We start from the raw sequence: 15705 nt of genomic DNA, 5'->3' as shown, positions 1-15705 counted from the left end.
TTATATGTCCATTTCCAAAGGATATAAACTTCTTCATTACCCACCGCTACCAAAATCAACAATCTCGGTAAATCTATTATAGTCTTAATAAGCTAACAAACAAATGATATTTCAGACTTTCTGACTCTCTTATATCTCTTGGTTACACACATTTTACTGTTGAATATTCCTTACTTTCCAAAATTTGTAATCACAATGTTATTGCTTTGTTAGTATATGTAAATGATTTAGTTCTTCAAGTAATGTCACTCATGAAATTCAACATGTTAAGTTTGTTCTTCATGAAATTTTTTGAATCAAAGACTTAAGGTGCTCTTGGATATTTTCTAGGCCTTAAAGTTTCTAGATCACAGTATGGTATTTTACTAAATTAAATAAATTATACCTTTAAATTGCTAAATGATACATGTATGCTACCCACTACACCTTCATTCACTAATATCTACCATGATACTATTCAATATAGAAGGCTCATTAGAAAACATATTTAGTTAACTACATTTTTCATGACATGCACATCATCTTCACCAAACCAACTTAAATCTACTGTGACAATCACTCTATTGTTTACTTGGGCCACAATCCAACCTTCAACAAAAAAAAAATCTAAACACATTGAAATAAATTGTCATATCATTAAAGAAAAATAGAAAAAGGACCTTATCAAACTAAATAGATAATCATTTCTCCAATTTATTAACAAAAACTTGTCCCGGTCAACATTCACATTTTAGTTTGTGGGGGAGTATAAAAGCCTACTTTTTTATTTATTTTTATTTTGTTAGTTAAGTAATTAGAAGATTGCTTAGTTTGTTATTGGGTTATCCTTGAATTTACATTGTATATAAATGTCTCACACATACATTGTATTCAATATACTTTCAATAAATATCCAAAAGACAATTCATTCTATTCGTGTATTCTATTTTACAATTAATTAATATAAATAATTGTGTTCATGCAAGTATATGCTCGAGTACAAATATTTTTTTACATAAAAGATAAATATTATAATATCCTAAATTCTATCCATTTTCATCCATACTAAAGATTAAATTTATTATTTTGAACTCCTTTAATTTTTAATTTATTATTTCGAACTCCTTTAATCTTTAATTTAACTTGTTCAAGTAATTTAAATCACCCTTCTACCCTCCATAAAAATGATTAGAATGACCATCTATTATTTGGTACTTTTTTATCATCATTATAATTTCTAATTGATTTTTTTAGTATACAAAGATGGTCTATTGTATATAATATCAACTTATAAAAAACACACAATAATTTTTAAATGGAAAAGAAACCCCACAAAACAAAATGCAAACTTTACTATAAATATAAAAGTTTCATAATCACCACGAATGTTGTGTCAAACCAATTACTAGTTACTAGTATAGTATTTCTTTGGTTACATTTTTACCATATGTAACTATGCATGTTAATTAAGCAATTTTAATTTCTAACAAAAGTAATTAAGCAAAGTTAATGATACTACTACCACCACCACCATGTGTTTCTATTTTAACCATATTTCATTTCATTTCAACTCACAGCTTTGCTCAGTTTACAAACACAAACAAAAAAACCTGTCTTGTTCTTCTCTCTTCTTTGATCCCAACACCTACTTTCTTAATCTCCACAAAAAACACTACTTACCTACCCAAAGGTTGTTTCTTTATTTCTATGATCTCAAAACTATGTTTATTTTGCTTGTTTGGGTTTTTGCTGTTATTGAAATTGTTCTTCTTCTGCACAGGTTTTGCTGATGTGGATGCTTTAACCTGAAAGTTTACTTTTTTGTGGCGTTTGGGGCTCCCCAACTACGACAAGGCATTTATACTGTGTGGCTTAAATCCTTAAACTTTGTTTGTTCCTGGTTGTGGAGTTAGCAATTAGTTGCATTTGAGGAAAAAGGGTAAAAGGGTCAACTTTTTGTTGATTCTATTGGATATTAGTGTTTGGAGATTCTTCAACTTGTGAATTGTAGTTAGTGTTGTCTTGTTGTGTGGGAAAATTGGGGTTATGAAGGTTAAATCTTGTTGGTAGAAAAGGGTAGGGGTTGAATTTGTTTGAATCTTGTTTGGAGTTTTCTTAGGTTGTAATGAAGGCTCCACCTAATGGTCACTTGCCTAGTTCTGGAGAAGGTGGGTTTTCTCTTTCTGCTTCTTTTTTTTTTTTGTTTTTTTTTTTCACAATCAAACATGACCCTGCTTGAAAAATGCTACTTTTTTGTTCTTGAATTGATTTTTTAGTTTTTTGATGAAAAAAATTATGAGCATATGATCAATAATTGGTTTCTGTTAAATGGTTTTCTTTGATGTAATGAAGGCAATAAATGGCCAATTTTTCAGCTGAAAAATGATGATAATTGCTTTTTTTCTTCATCTCAACTCTCTTGTTGATGATCTTTACTTTTACTCTTCAGATGATATTTAATTTTCATTATGATTCGAGTGATTTTGGTTCATGTCATGGTCTATTACTTTGTCTTGTACTATATTTTTTCCTCGAATTTTGCTTTTTGTCATGCTTTATTCTCTTCTGAATTGAAGTAAAAGTGTAATGTTCTTTTTGATAATGTTTGTGTGTGACTTGTTTACGTATGTCGAAAGATCAGCATATTATATTGGTTTGCTTTGAGTGTAGTAACAATATGGCAAATTGTGAAAAGAAAAGGTTAATTGTTGCTGTCGAAGTTTCATTGGAAGAAGGAAAAGCATTCATATGTTTGTGTGATAGTAACTTTCTGTGAGAATCTGATGCTGATTTGTATGTAGTCCGAATTTGAGAAAGAAAATGATTTTCACCTGAATTTGATGATCTTAAAGTATATTCTTTATGAGTGTGGGATCTACTTATAATATGCTAAAATACTGCAAGATCTGTTCTTCGAGAAGTTATGTGTTTCTTTGAGCTGTTGAAACTATATTTTGTTTTTGTTTTATAAAACATGGATTCTATAGATAAGTCTTTTTCTTCTTTCTGTTCAACCATACGGTGAAGAGAAAACAGATTTGTATATTTCTGTTGGAAAGTGTAACGCAATGTTTGTTTCGACAATAGGAGAAAGGAAGACGATCAATTCAGAGTTATGGCATGCTTGTGCTGGACCTTTGGTTTCTTTGCCACCTGTTGGAAGTCTTGTGGTTTACTTCCCTCAAGGACACAGCGAGCAAGTATGTTTCTTAAACCACGAACTGTATGAATGCCGTGCGACTTATACATTCTGTATTTCGGTTGCTGATGAAATTCTCCTTTTGCTACTGTAACTTTCAGGTTGCAGCTTCCATGCAAAAGCAGACCGACTTCATACCTAGTTACCCTAACCTTCCATCCAAGTTGATTTGCATGCTTCACAATGTTGCCCTGCATGTAGGTGCTCTTTCCACTTCTTTTTTTACCAACCGAGCTATCTGCTTGTGAAGAAGAATTTATCGACATATATTGATGTTCTTGTTTATTTTGGAGCAGGCTGATCCTGAAACTGACGAAGTCTATGCACAGATGACCCTTCAACCTGTAACCAAAGTAGGTTTTGCTGTTTAACCTGAGAATTTGTTATTGCATCCATGATTTAGTTCACTAGTTTTCTTTGACATCCTCTCAAGCCAATGATGAGTAACTGTACCAAAGATTGTCTCATTTTCCTCTTCTGCAGTATGACAAGGAAGCAATACTGGCATCAGACTTTGGCCTCAAACAAAACCGTCAACCGACCGAATTCTTTTGCAAGACTCTAACGGCAAGCGACACAAGCACTCATGGTGGATTTTCTGTTCCTCGTAGAGCAGCTGAAAAAATATTCCCACCTTTGGTATGTATGCAATATTCTCGTTTTTCTGGATTCATGTCAGCAACATTTGGTTAAGGTTTATGTGGTCCATCTGGATTTAGCTTGTCTATGCTGACCATATGTGCTTTGATAGGATTTTTCAATGCAACCTCCCGCTCAGGAGCTTGTTGCTAAAGATTTGCATGACAATTCGTGGGCATTTAGACATATTTATCGGGGTAATGCCACTCGTAGAATCATCTTTCAATGATTAGACCAAGTTTTTATGAAGTTTTTTTATGATGTTTGAGTGCTGAAATTGATAGTACATTGGCTACAGGACAACCAAAGAGACACTTATTGACTACTGGTTGGAGTGTATTTATCAGCACAAAAAGACTTTTCGCCGGAGATTCCGTTCTTTTTATCAGGTAAGATACCTTTGTGTCAGAATTTCAGGAAACTTTCGAACCTCAGTTTCTAAGCAAATTTTTGTTGATCACTTTTAGAGATGAAAAGCAGCAACTTCTTTTAGGTTTGCGGCGCGCTAATAGACAGCAGCCAGCACTTTCTTCGTCGGTGATATCCAGCGACAGTATGCATATTGGCATTTTAGCTGCTGCAGCTCATGCTGCTGCAAATAACAGTCCATTTACTATATATTACAATCCAAGGTACGATTTGGCATGTATGTATTTTCTGTCATACACGACATGGAGTGGCATTCATTGAAATATTTGTAACAAGTCTCTTATTGAAACTGGTCAATTCAACAGGGCCAGCCCCTCTGAATTTGTTATTCCGTTGGCCAAGTATAACAAAGCCATGTACGCTCAAGTTTCTCTTGGAATGAGATTTAGAATGATGTTTGAAACAGAGGAGTCTGGAGTACGTAGATATATGGGTACAGTTACTGGAATTAGTGACTTGGATCCTGTCCGATGGAAAAATTCACAATGGCGCAATCTTCAGGTATTATTAAAAGGTGTAATATATAGTAGTCGTCTTGTCTTACTGTATCAATGCTGAACTTCTTTATGAGCTTATTGAGGTGGTTATTTTTGAACTAATTACAGATTGGATGGGATGAATCGACAGCTGGTGAACGCCCAAGCAGAGTTTCGATTTGGGATGTTGAGCCAGTAGTGACTCCTTTCTATATTTGTCCGCCTCCATTTTTCAGGCAAAAGTTCCCAAGGCAACCTGGAATGCCAGGTAATAAGAGTTATGCTGCTTTCATTGAAAATTTCTTGCTGTCAGTCATTATTTAATTAGGTATGCGCATCACCAATGCAGATGATGAGTCCGATGTAGAAAATGCTTTCAAGAGAGCTATGCCCTGGCTTGGAGACGAATTCGGCATGAAGGACGCCTCAAGTTCAGGCTTCCCTGGTTTGAGTTTAGTGCAATGGATGAGCATGCAGCAGAATAATCAGTTTTCAGGTGGTCAATCAGGATGTTTTCCACCCATGCTCTCATCCAATACTCTCCATGGTAATCTTAGCACCGACGACCCATCCAAATTATTAAGTTTTCAAACTCCACTCCTCTCTGCGCCAAATCATCAATTTAACAAACCTAATTTACCTAATCAAATCAATCAATTGCAACAATCCCCAGCATCATGGCCTCAGCAGCAACAGCAACAACAACAGTTACCGCAACAACAACAACAACAGTTACAGCAGCAGCAGCAACAACAACAACAGCACTTACAGCAGCAGCAGCACCAACAACTGCAGCAGCACCAACACCAGCAGCTACAGTCATTGTCACAAATACCAATGAACCAGTTTCAGCAGCAGAGGCAACAGCAGCTACCTGAATCACAAAGCTTGACACTGCTACAGCAACAGATGACTCAGCAGCTGGGACAGCAGTCGCAGAAACAGCCACAGTCATCTCAACATGCTATTATGAATAATGGTGTAATTGCTTCTAACCAGATTTCAAATCAGTTTGCCCAGCAACCGGTAACTTACGCTCAGCTTCAGCAACAACAATTACTCTCAGGAGGTATGCCACTCCAGCAAAGTATCCAATCAGTCAGTAAGAATACATTCCCAGTGACAACATCCTTACCACAAGACTCACAATTTCAGCAACAGATAGACCAACAAGCGAGTCTCTTACAAAGGCAGCAGCAACAGACACAGTTACAACAATCTCCACTGCAGGTATTGCAACAAAGCCAACAACAGAGGGTGACACCAAATCTGCCTGTGGCTCAAATGTCTCAACAAAACACCTCAGAGCAACAATTGCAGCTACAGTTTTTGCACAAATTGCAGCAGCAGCAGCAGCAGCAACAACAACAATTTCTTTCGACGTCTAGCCCACTTTTGCAATCTCAGTTTCTACAACAAAATACTCACCAACTAAGTCAGCAATTACCACAGCTTCCTACATCCCAACAACATACTCAACAGCTTGGCATTAATGCATTTTCAACAGAGAAGCTTCTTAACAGCAACAATCTGTCTTCTTCATCACATATGCAATCACAACAGGTTTCTGTGAATCAAACCCTGAATATGCAGAAGCCACTCACAATTACTAGAGTTCCCTCTACTCTTACAGATGGAGAGGCTCCATCATGCTCAACTTCACCATCTACTAATAACTGCCAGATATCTCAACCAAACAGCCTCAAAAGAAATCAACAAGTACCAACTACAATTGGCGGGATCTTGGTAGCAGAGCCTACCAGTAATCTGATACAGGACCTTCAGAGTAAGTCTGACATGCACATCAAACACGAGTTCTCGAATGTAAAAGGATCTGACCAGCTAAAATATAAAGGCATAACTACTGATCAGCTGGAAGCTTCTTCTGGAACATCTTATTGTATGGATCCTGGCAATGTTCAGCAGAGTTTGCCACTATCCAACTTCTGCATGGAAGGCGACGTCCAATCAAACCCTAGAAACAATCTGACATTTGACTCTAATCTTGATGGTTTAATGTCTGATACTATGCTTTCGAGGGGTTATGATTCTCAAAAAGATCTTCAAAATTTGTTGTCTAATTACGGTGGTGCTCCAAGAGACATTGAAACCGAGCTGTCCACTGCTGACATCAGCTCACAGTCGTTTGGATTGCCTGACACACTTTTTAAGCCTGGTTGCTCAAATGATGTTGGCATTAATGATACTTCTGGGGTTTTGAACAATGGCTTGCGGGCAAACCAAACTCAACGAATGCGAACATATACTAAGGTCTGTTATCATTTGACAACTGTAGATCTATTTAAATACCATCCTCTAATGCTTTAATTAATATATCAAAATGCTATTCAAATTTTGTAGGTTCAAAAGCGTGGCTCTGTTGGAAGATGTATTGACGTCACCCGTTACAAGGGGTATGATGAACTCCGGTATGATTTGGCAAGAATGTTCGGGATTGAAGGACAACTAGAAGATCCTCAAAGGACTGACTGGAAATTAGTATATGTAGATCATGAAAATGACATTCTTCTTGTTGGAGATGACCCTTGGGAGTAAGTTATTTCCTTAATAGTTTGTAGTATAGGCTTACTATTTCTGCAAGTTTAGTTTCTTCTTCTTGACCTTCATCATAAATTATTTCTTGCAGGGAATTTGTAAGTTGTGTTCAAAGTATAAAGATATTGTCATCTGCTGAGGTGCAGCAAATGAGCTTGGATGGTGATTTAGGTAATGTTACAATCCCAAATCAAGCATCCAGTGGAGCAGATAGTGGCAATGCATGGAGGGGACAATATGATGATAACTCTGCAGCCTCATTCAATAGGTGATGAGGATATCAAATACTGACGTTTTGTAGCAGTAAACTTATTCATTGAGTGGTGGAAAACCAATTTGAACCTTTAAAATCTCTTGTTGGCATTTCTACCACGCATCTCAAATAGGAAGGAAACTTTGTTTCTGCCATTACACGGCAAGAAGCTTAATTTCGCCTAGTTTAGATCTTAATGTTAATGTCACATGATCCTACTCTGGAATCCGCTTTCTTTTGAATTCTGGATTAGGAGTTTTGTTTTCTATTTCACTTTTTTGCATGGAACAACAGTATAGGCTGCTACTTACGACTGTATAATATGATGGTTCTAGTGAGATTATTTTTTACTTGCCTCCCTATGTAAAGTTTGTGATGATTAAAGTTATTATATAAGGAAATGAAGAATCCAGTGATTATTGGAACAATTATGCTTTTAGTATGTGGTTAGCTCTATCCAAATGAACATAGAAGCAGCTTCAACATCATTTGGCTATTGTCTTTTCACATTTTTGGTTTATAACATTGTTTTAAGTCTCTCGTTAGGTTTTATCTAGGATTTAAAGAGCACAATTTTTATATTATTTAGTCTATACATTCTTTTTAGTCACTCGTTAGATTTTATCTGGATTATAGAGCACAATTTTACAAAGATTGAAATTTAACTAATTCTATATTTATATCGATGGACTATTTACTGTTTTGAATAAGATTTCTAGTTAAGTTTATATAAACCTATTGATAGAATATATGTAAATGTCCCTGCTGAAAATCAGCTACTGAGTGTATGTATTGAAAGTTGAAATCATGAGAAGCTGAAAAGCCATTGACAATAATGCAAAACAACAGATACAACAAAAGTTATGCAGATTGTGCAAGGAATAGAACAGCAATCAACTATATTTCAAGCCTCATAGCTAAAAATGACAATTTCCCTCATCACAAAACTTTAGGATATAATACAAAAAATGGTTAATAACTTAGAGAGAATGGCCATGACATATGAGGCTCTCAAAGCAATATAGTCAGAACCATCTTTGCCCTTGAAGTCGTTCCCCGCAAATTCGGAATCCAGAACTGTATTCTCGGGTGTAATGGATAAGATGTTTTGAACCATTGAACTCCACCTCAGTCCCTGCATACTTTGAGTACACAACTTGTGCACCTGCCTGTATAAAGAAACACATCACATAAATTCAAAACTAAACAAAGACTAAAGAGTTAAAGAATTTCATAAAAGCTAGTGGCATCCATCACCTTCACACTAATTTCCACTTTGTTCTTCCCAAATGTCTTCCCTTCTCCAACAGCAACCACCTCACCCCCTTGAGGCTTTGATTGAGCAGTTGATGGCAGTATAATTCCACCCACAGTTTTCTCTTCTGCATCCTTAACTTTTACCAGTACTCTATCACCTAGTGGCTTGAGTGAGGTATGCTGCATGATGAAATTACCAATCAGGCACATGTAGCATTGAAATTGTAAAAAAGTATATAGATGAAAATACTAGAATCCAAGATTTTAAAAAAGGGCCGCGACAAACTGCCAGTACCAATATATAGATGATATTTAATTTTCATTATGATTAGAGTAATTTTGGTTCATGTCATGGTCTATTACTTTGTCTTGTACTGTATTTTTTCCTCGAATTTTGCTTTATGTCATGCTTTATTCTCTTCTGAATTGAAGTAAAAGTGTAATGTTCTTTTTGATAATGTATGTGTGTGACTTGTTTACGTATGTCGAAAGATCAACATATTATATTGGTTTGCTTTGAGTGTATTAACAATATGGCAAATTGTGAATAAAAAGGTTAATTGATGTTGTTGAAGTTTCATTGGAAGAAGGAAAAGCATTCATATGTTTGTGTGATAGTAACTTTCTGTGAGAATCTGATTCTGATTTGTATGTAGTCCGAATTTGAGAAAGAAAATGATTTTCGCCTGAATTTGATGATCTTAAAGTACATTCTTTATGAGTGTGGAATCTACTGATAATAACAATATGCCACCAAAAAACTGCAAGTTCGGTTTATTTTTTTAGCAGTGACGAACTCCGGCTATCTGTATTCTTGATATTTCTTCATGAAATTATTTTTGTTTCTTTGTGTTTTATAAAACATGGATTCTATAGTTTAGTCTTTTTCTTCTGTGTATCCAACCAACCATACAGTAAAGAGAAAGCGTAATTGTATATTTCTTCGTAAAGGAGTAACGTTTTGTTTGTTATGACAATAGGGGAAAGGAAGACAATCAATTCGGAGTTATGGCATGCTTATGCTGGACCTTTGGTTTCTTTGCCACCTGTGGGAAGTCTTGTGGTTTACTTTCCTCAAGGACACAGCGAGCAAGTACATTTCTTAAACCATAAACTGTATGAACATGGTGCGGCTTATATTTTTGTATTTCGGTTGCTGATGAAATTTTCCTTTTGCTACTGTAACTTTCAGGTTGCTGCTTCCATGCAAAAGCAGACCGACTTCATACCTAGTTATCCTAACTTTCCATCGAAGTTGATTTGCATGCTTCACAATGTTGCCTTGCATGTAGGTGCACTTTCCACTTCTTTTTTTATCGACCAATATTAGTTGGTTATGTTAGTTTCCGGTGTTTGATCTCTAGATCTTCTGGTCAGTACTCATTCGGTTTCTTGCGGCTCACCAACTGAGCTATCTGCTTAGGACATGGCTGTTATGCAATAATGAAAACTTGTGAAGAAGAATTTATCGACATATATTGATGATCTTGTTTATTTTGGAGCAGGCTGATCCTGAAACTGACGAAGTCTATGCACAGAAGATCTAGAGATCAACCTGATAATTTGTTGTTGCATCCATGATTTAGTTCTCTAGTTTTCTTTGACATCCTCTCAAGCCAATGACGAGTAACTGTACCAAAGATTGTCTCATTTTCCTCTTCTGCAGTATGACAAGGAAGCAATACTGGCATCAGACTTTGGCCTCAAACAAAACTGTCAACCAACCGAATTCTTTTGCAAGACTCTAACAGCTAGTGACACCAGCACTCATGGTGGATTTTCTGTTCCTCGTAGAGCAGCTGAGAAAATATTCCCGCCATTGGTATGTATACAATATTATCGTTTCTTCGGATTCATGTTAGCAAAATTTGGTTGAGGTTTATGTTGTCCATCTGGATTTAGCTTGTCTATGCTGACCATATGTGTTTTGATAGGATTTTTCAATGCAAACTCCCGCTCAGGAGCTCGTTGCTAAAGATTTGCATGACAATTTGTGGGCATTTAGACATATTTATCAGGGTAATGCCACTCTTAGAATCATCTTTCAATGATTTGACCAAGTTTTTATGAAGTTTTTTTGTGATGTTTGAGTGCTGAAATTGATAGCTCATTGGCTACAGGGCAACCAAAGAGACACTTATTGACTACTGGTTGGAGTGTATTTATCAGCACAAAAAGACTTTTCGCTGGAGATTCTGTTCTTTTTATCAGGTAAGATATATATCTTATGTGTTGGAATTTCTCGAACCTCAGTTTCTAAGCGAATATTTTTTTATCACTTCTAGAGATGAAAAACAGCAACTTCTTTTGGGTTTGAGGCACGCTAATAGACAGCAGCCAGCGCTTTCTTCATCAATGATATCCAGTGATAGTATGCATATTGGCATTTTAGCTGCTGCAGCTCATGCTGCTCCAAATAACAGTCCTTTTACTGTATATTACAATCCAAGATATGATTTGGCAGGTATGCATTGCCATTCATGATATGGAATGGCATTCAATGAAATATTTGTGACAAGTCTCTTACAGAAACTGGTCAATTTAACAGGGCCAGCCCCTTTGAATTTTTTATTCCGTTGGCCAAGTATAACAAAGCCATGTACGCTCAAGTTTCTCTTGGAATGAGATTTAGAATAAGTGCCTTGGATCCTGTCCGATGGAAAAATTCACAATGGTGCAATCTTCAGGTATTATTAAAATGTGTATTATATAGTTCTCTAACTCTATTAATACCAAACTTTTTTATAAGCTTATTGAGGTGGTTATTTTTGAACTAATTACAGATTGGATGGGATGAACCGACAGCTGGTGAACGCCCAAGCAGAGTTTCGATTTGGGATGTTGAGCCAGTAGTGACTCCTTTCTATATTTGTCCACCTCCATTTTTCAGGCAAAAGTTCCCAAGGCAACCTGGAATGCCAGGTAATAAGAGTTATGCTGTTTTCATTGAAAATTTCTTGCTGTCAGTCATTATTTAATTAGGTTATGCGCGTCACCAATGCAGGGGTTTTGAACAAAGAGACATTGAAACCAAGCTGTCTACTGCTGACATTAGCTCACAGTCGTTTGGATTGCCAGACACACTTTTTAAGCCCGGTTGCTCAAATGATGTTGGCATTAATGATACTTCAGGGGTTTTGAACAATGGCTTGCGGGCAAACCAAACTCAACGAATGCGAACATATACTAAGGTTTGTAAGCATTTGGCAACTGCAGATCTATTTAGATACTGTCCTCTAATGTATTGTTTAGTTAATGTATTAAAATGCTATTCATTTTGTAGGTTAAAAAGCGTGGCTCTGTTGGAAGATGTATTGATATCACCCGTTACAAGGGTTATGATGAACTCCGGTATGATTTGGCAAGAATGTTTGGGATTGAAGGGCAACTAGAAGACCCTCAAAGAACTGACTGGAAATTAGTATATATAGATCATGAAAATGACATTCTTCTTGTTGGTGATGACCCCTGGGAGTAAGAAGCTATTTCCTTAATAGTTTGTAGTATAAGCTACTATTTCTGCAAGTTTAGTTTCTTTTTCTTTACCTTCAACTTATATTATTTCTTGCAAAAATTTGTATGTTGTGTTCAGAGTATAAAGATATTGTCATCTGCTGAGGTGCAGCAAATGAGTTTGGATGGTGATTTAGGTAATGTTACAATCCCAAATCAAGCATCCAGTGGGGCAGATAGTGGCAATGCATGGAACAACAGTATAGGCTGCTACTTACTACTGTATTATAGGATGGTTCTAGTCTAGTGAGATTATTTTTTACTTGCCTCCCTATGTAAAGTTTGTGATGATTAAAGTTATTATATAAGGAAATGAGGAAACTAATTAGTATTATTGGAACAATTATGCTTTTAGTTTGTGGTTAGCTCTATCCAACTGAACATAGAGTCAGTTTCAATATCATTTGGCTTTGATCTCTTCAAATTTTTGGTTCATAACAAAACATTGTTTTTAGCCACGTGTTAGATTTTATCTCGGATTTAAAGATTTTCTCCGATTTAAAGAGCACAATCATATACTATGTTTTTTCCTAAATAAAATCAACTTTTTAGTTTTACAAAAGATTGAAAATTTAACCACTCTATTTATATCAATGGACTCTTCCCTGTTTTGAATAAGCTTTCTAGTTAGGTTTATAAATCTGTTATGTTTTCTTGTGCACAAGTATTATTCAAGCACAAGAATTCACTCAATCTCTATCAACATAAATGTAAATAGTTCGTGCAGAAAATCATCTGCTGAGTGAGTGTAAGTTGAAACCATGAGAATGTGAAAAGCCATTGACAATAATGCAAAAACATCAGATACAACAAAGTTTATGCAGATTGTGCATGGAATAGGAGCAACAATCAACTATATTTCAAGCCTCATAGCTAACAACGACAATTTCCCTCACCACAAAAATTTAGGCTCTAATACAAAAAATGGTTAATAACTAAGAGAGAATGGCCATGACATCTGAGGCTCTCAAAGCAATATAGTCAGAACCATCTTTGCCCTTGAAGTCATTCCCCGCATATTTGGAATACAAAACTGTATTCCCGGGTGTAATGGATAGTGGCTTCCTGTTGCCTTCGTCATCCACATATCCTGGACCAACTGCTATCACCTATAACATCCAAAACATAGCAGAAGCATTACTAAGTAGTCTCACTAAAACTACTGGAGCAAATCAATGTTGAGATACTCACGGTGCCAACAGATGGTTTCTCCTTGGTTGCTTCCGTGAGTAACAAACCACCAGCAGTTTTTTCCTCGGCTTCTGCAACCTGCAGCATCATAATTTAAAGGCATTTATGCGAAATCTGGTTGAATTGAAACAAATAAATATCCAGTACCATTTTCCACTCAATATCAATAATTAATCAAAAAACAGAAAAGCTTCACACCTTTATCAAGACTCTGTCGCTCAAAGGTTTAAGATCCTTGACCTCATCAGTTTCAAGAATACCGACTATGTCATCATCTTTAAGTATAAGATGTTTTGAACCATTGAACTCCACCTCAGTCCCGGCATACTTTGTGTACACAACTTGTGCACCTTCCTGTATAAAGAAACACATCACATAAATTCAAAATTAAAGAAAGACTAGAGAGTTAAAGCATTTCATAAGCCAGTGGCATCCATCACCTTCACACTAATTTCCACTTTGTTCTTCCCAAATGTCTTCCCTTCTCCAACAGCAACCACCTCACCTCCTTGAGGCTTTGATTGAGCAGTTGATGGCAGTATAATTCCACCCACAGTTTTCTCTTCTGCATCCTTAATTTTTACCAGTACTCTATCACCTAGTGGCTTGAGTGAGGTATGCTGCATGATGAAATTACCAATCAGGCCCATATAGCATTGGAATTCCAAAAATACATATATGAAAATACTAGAACCAAGGTTTTAAAAAAGGGTCTGCGCCCGCGAAAACCGGCGCAACAAAACTGCCGATACCAATACTGTTACCGTTAGTCACTGTTTTTATGTCAAAGAACACCAATTGTGTTTAATTGACACTGCAACGACCGCAAATAGTTTTAGCAACCCCAATACCGATGTTGCGAAAGTCTTTACCCGACGCAACTGTTATTTAAAAGCTAGCTAGAAAAAATTCTGTTGGTCACTTGGTTAGGGTTTACTATGTAACAAATCTGTTCCGTCCATGTAAATTCTCAGATATAATCAACAACCCACCAAGCAAAATAATCAAAAGAAGGTACCTTTGGGGCAACAACAGTGGCGGCTTTAACAACCAGAGACGGAAACAACCTTTGTGTGGAAGTACCAATTCTAACATTCTTACTACGAAATTGAATTGATGAAGTTCGAAGGCCTTCAAAGGATGAGAAATTCCTGGTTGAAATCGATGAAGCAGTGAGTTGAGTGGTCGCCATTGGAATGTAATCTTCTTAACTGCACAAAAAAAATGAAATTTCCATTAAAAAAATGAAATTAACCCACGAAGATAATAAAACATGTATGAAATTGCATTTCTTCAGAGTATGTTCTATTGAATTTCTACAATGCTGGGAAAGTGGCGGTAACTACAGTAGAGAAGAAGAAGAATGGAGAATAGAGTATAGAGTGTACCTTATCGAAAGTGTAGAAGGAAGGATAGGAAAATGGGGAAATGTTAGAGGATAAACCCTAAGATTTGATTTTATTTGTTGATAGATAGAGGGAGCTTCTAGAATTTTCCGAGTCCAAATATAGTGGGTTGGGGGCCGGTTCGGTGTGTATCACCAACCTTGTACAAATGTTTTAAAAACCGAATTAGAGGTCAAACCGGCAAGATTTTCGGTTTAAGGGTCATTGATTAAATCGATTAAATGTAGGAAATTTCTTTATCCACCTCCCTATAGGGTCACCCCTAAAGAAAACCTCACTTTACCCCTGCTTCGGAAATGTATTTTTGAAATATTTTTTTTTCTAAATTTTTCCAGATTTCGGAAGTGCACTTCCGAAAAAATCCCAAAAATTAAAATTTTGATTAATTCGGAGATGCATCTCCGAAAAAACAAAAAAAAAAATTAAAAATTCCAAAAATTAAAAATTTTAGGATATTAATTAATTCACATATTATAAATTTGATATAATTTATGAGTAATGAATAATAATAATTATATATTTTGATATAATTTATGAGTTATGAATAATAATAATTATTCTGATTCATATTTTAAAATTTAAAATAATTTTAATTAAAAAAATTAAAATAATTTCACCTACAAAATGAGTTGTAATTTTTTTATTTATATATTTATATAATTATAATAATTATTATATATTTATATATTTACAAAAAAATTTAAAAAAATGAGTGTTTTAATTTATATATTTATATAATAATTATAATAATTATTATATATTTATAAAAATTATTATATATTTATATATTTATATATTTATATAATA

At 35.4% G+C, this 15705-nt stretch overlaps 3 protein-coding genes and 1 pseudogene across 3 annotated transcripts; 2 read left to right on the top strand and 2 right to left on the bottom strand.

Moving 5' to 3' along the window:
- The first annotated feature begins 1475 nt into the window (after positions 1-1475).
- Positions 1476-7959, top strand: LOC131629907 (auxin response factor 19-like). Its single transcript, XM_058900712.1, has 14 exons — positions 1476-1669; positions 1760-2147; positions 3067-3179; positions 3280-3375; positions 3475-3531; positions 3662-3817; positions 3930-4014; positions 4116-4206; positions 4285-4449; positions 4552-4747; positions 4852-4990; positions 5072-6993; positions 7084-7274; positions 7370-7959. The coding sequence occupies exons 2-14, from the start codon at positions 2105-2107 to the stop codon at positions 7548-7550; spliced, it is 3435 nt and encodes a 1144-aa protein (XP_058756695.1). The 5' UTR covers positions 1476-1669; positions 1760-2104; the 3' UTR covers positions 7551-7959.
- Positions 7960-8336: 377 nt separating this feature from the next.
- LOC131629923 (20 kDa chaperonin, chloroplastic-like) lies at positions 8337-9001 on the bottom strand. The gene is made up of 2 exons (XM_058900729.1): positions 8789-9001; positions 8337-8700 (listed from the first exon to the last, which is right to left on the bottom strand). Exons 1-2 carry the CDS (start codon positions 8996-8998, stop codon positions 8557-8559), a joined length of 354 nt encoding a protein of 117 aa, XP_058756712.1. The 5' UTR covers positions 8999-9001; the 3' UTR covers positions 8337-8556.
- Positions 9002-9758: 757 nt separating this feature from the next.
- On the top strand, positions 9759-12514 carry LOC131656448 (auxin response factor 19-like; annotated as a pseudogene).
- Positions 12515-13069: 555 nt separating this feature from the next.
- LOC131629918 (20 kDa chaperonin, chloroplastic-like) lies at positions 13070-15036 on the bottom strand. The gene is made up of 6 exons (XM_058900724.1): positions 14881-15036; positions 14511-14703; positions 13933-14112; positions 13691-13846; positions 13493-13570; positions 13070-13410 (listed from the first exon to the last, which is right to left on the bottom strand). The coding sequence occupies exons 2-6, from the start codon at positions 14682-14684 to the stop codon at positions 13237-13239; spliced, it is 762 nt and encodes a 253-aa protein (XP_058756707.1). The 5' UTR covers positions 14685-14703; positions 14881-15036; the 3' UTR covers positions 13070-13236.
- Between the last annotated feature and the right edge of the window lie 669 nt (positions 15037-15705).

The sequence above is a fragment of the Vicia villosa genome, linkage group LG1 (genome assembly GCF_029867415.1).
Source record: "Vicia villosa cultivar HV-30 ecotype Madison, WI linkage group LG1, Vvil1.0, whole genome shotgun sequence".
Lineage (NCBI taxonomy): Eukaryota > Viridiplantae > Streptophyta > Magnoliopsida > Fabales > Fabaceae > Vicia > Vicia villosa.
Note: the sequence above shows the minus strand (reverse complement) of the source record. Positions and strands in the feature narration are given on the sequence as shown.

Excerpts from the sequence above, each read along its gene's own strand:
- LOC131629907 (XM_058900712.1), top strand. The coding sequence starts at position 2,105 with ATGAAGGCTCCACCTAATGGTCACTTGCCTAGTTCTGGAGAAG. Across the intron at positions 3,818-3,929 it reads AAAAAATATTCCCACCTTTG|GATTTTTCAATGCAACCTCC; the intron begins GTATGTATGCAA and ends GTGCTTTGATAG. Across the intron at positions 4,991-5,071 it reads AAGGCAACCTGGAATGCCAG|ATGATGAGTCCGATGTAGAA; the intron begins GTAATAAGAGTT and ends TCACCAATGCAG.
- LOC131629923 (XM_058900729.1), bottom strand. The coding sequence starts at position 8,998 with ATGTGCCTGATTGGTAATTTCATCATGCAGCATACCTCACTCAAGCCA. Across the intron at positions 8,701-8,788 it reads AAGTGGAAATTAGTGTGAAG|GCAGGTGCACAAGTTGTGTA; the intron begins GTGATGGATGCC and ends TTCTTTATACAG.
- LOC131629918 (XM_058900724.1), bottom strand. The coding sequence starts at position 14,684 with ATGGCGACCACTCAACTCACTGCTTCATCGATTTCAACCAGGAATTTC. Across the intron at positions 14,113-14,510 it reads CCACTGTTGTTGCCCCAAAG|CATACCTCACTCAAGCCACT; the intron begins GTACCTTCTTTT and ends TTCATCATGCAG. Across the intron at positions 13,571-13,690 it reads GCGACAGAGTCTTGATAAAG|GTTGCAGAAGCCGAGGAAAA; the intron begins GTGTGAAGCTTT and ends ATGATGCTGCAG.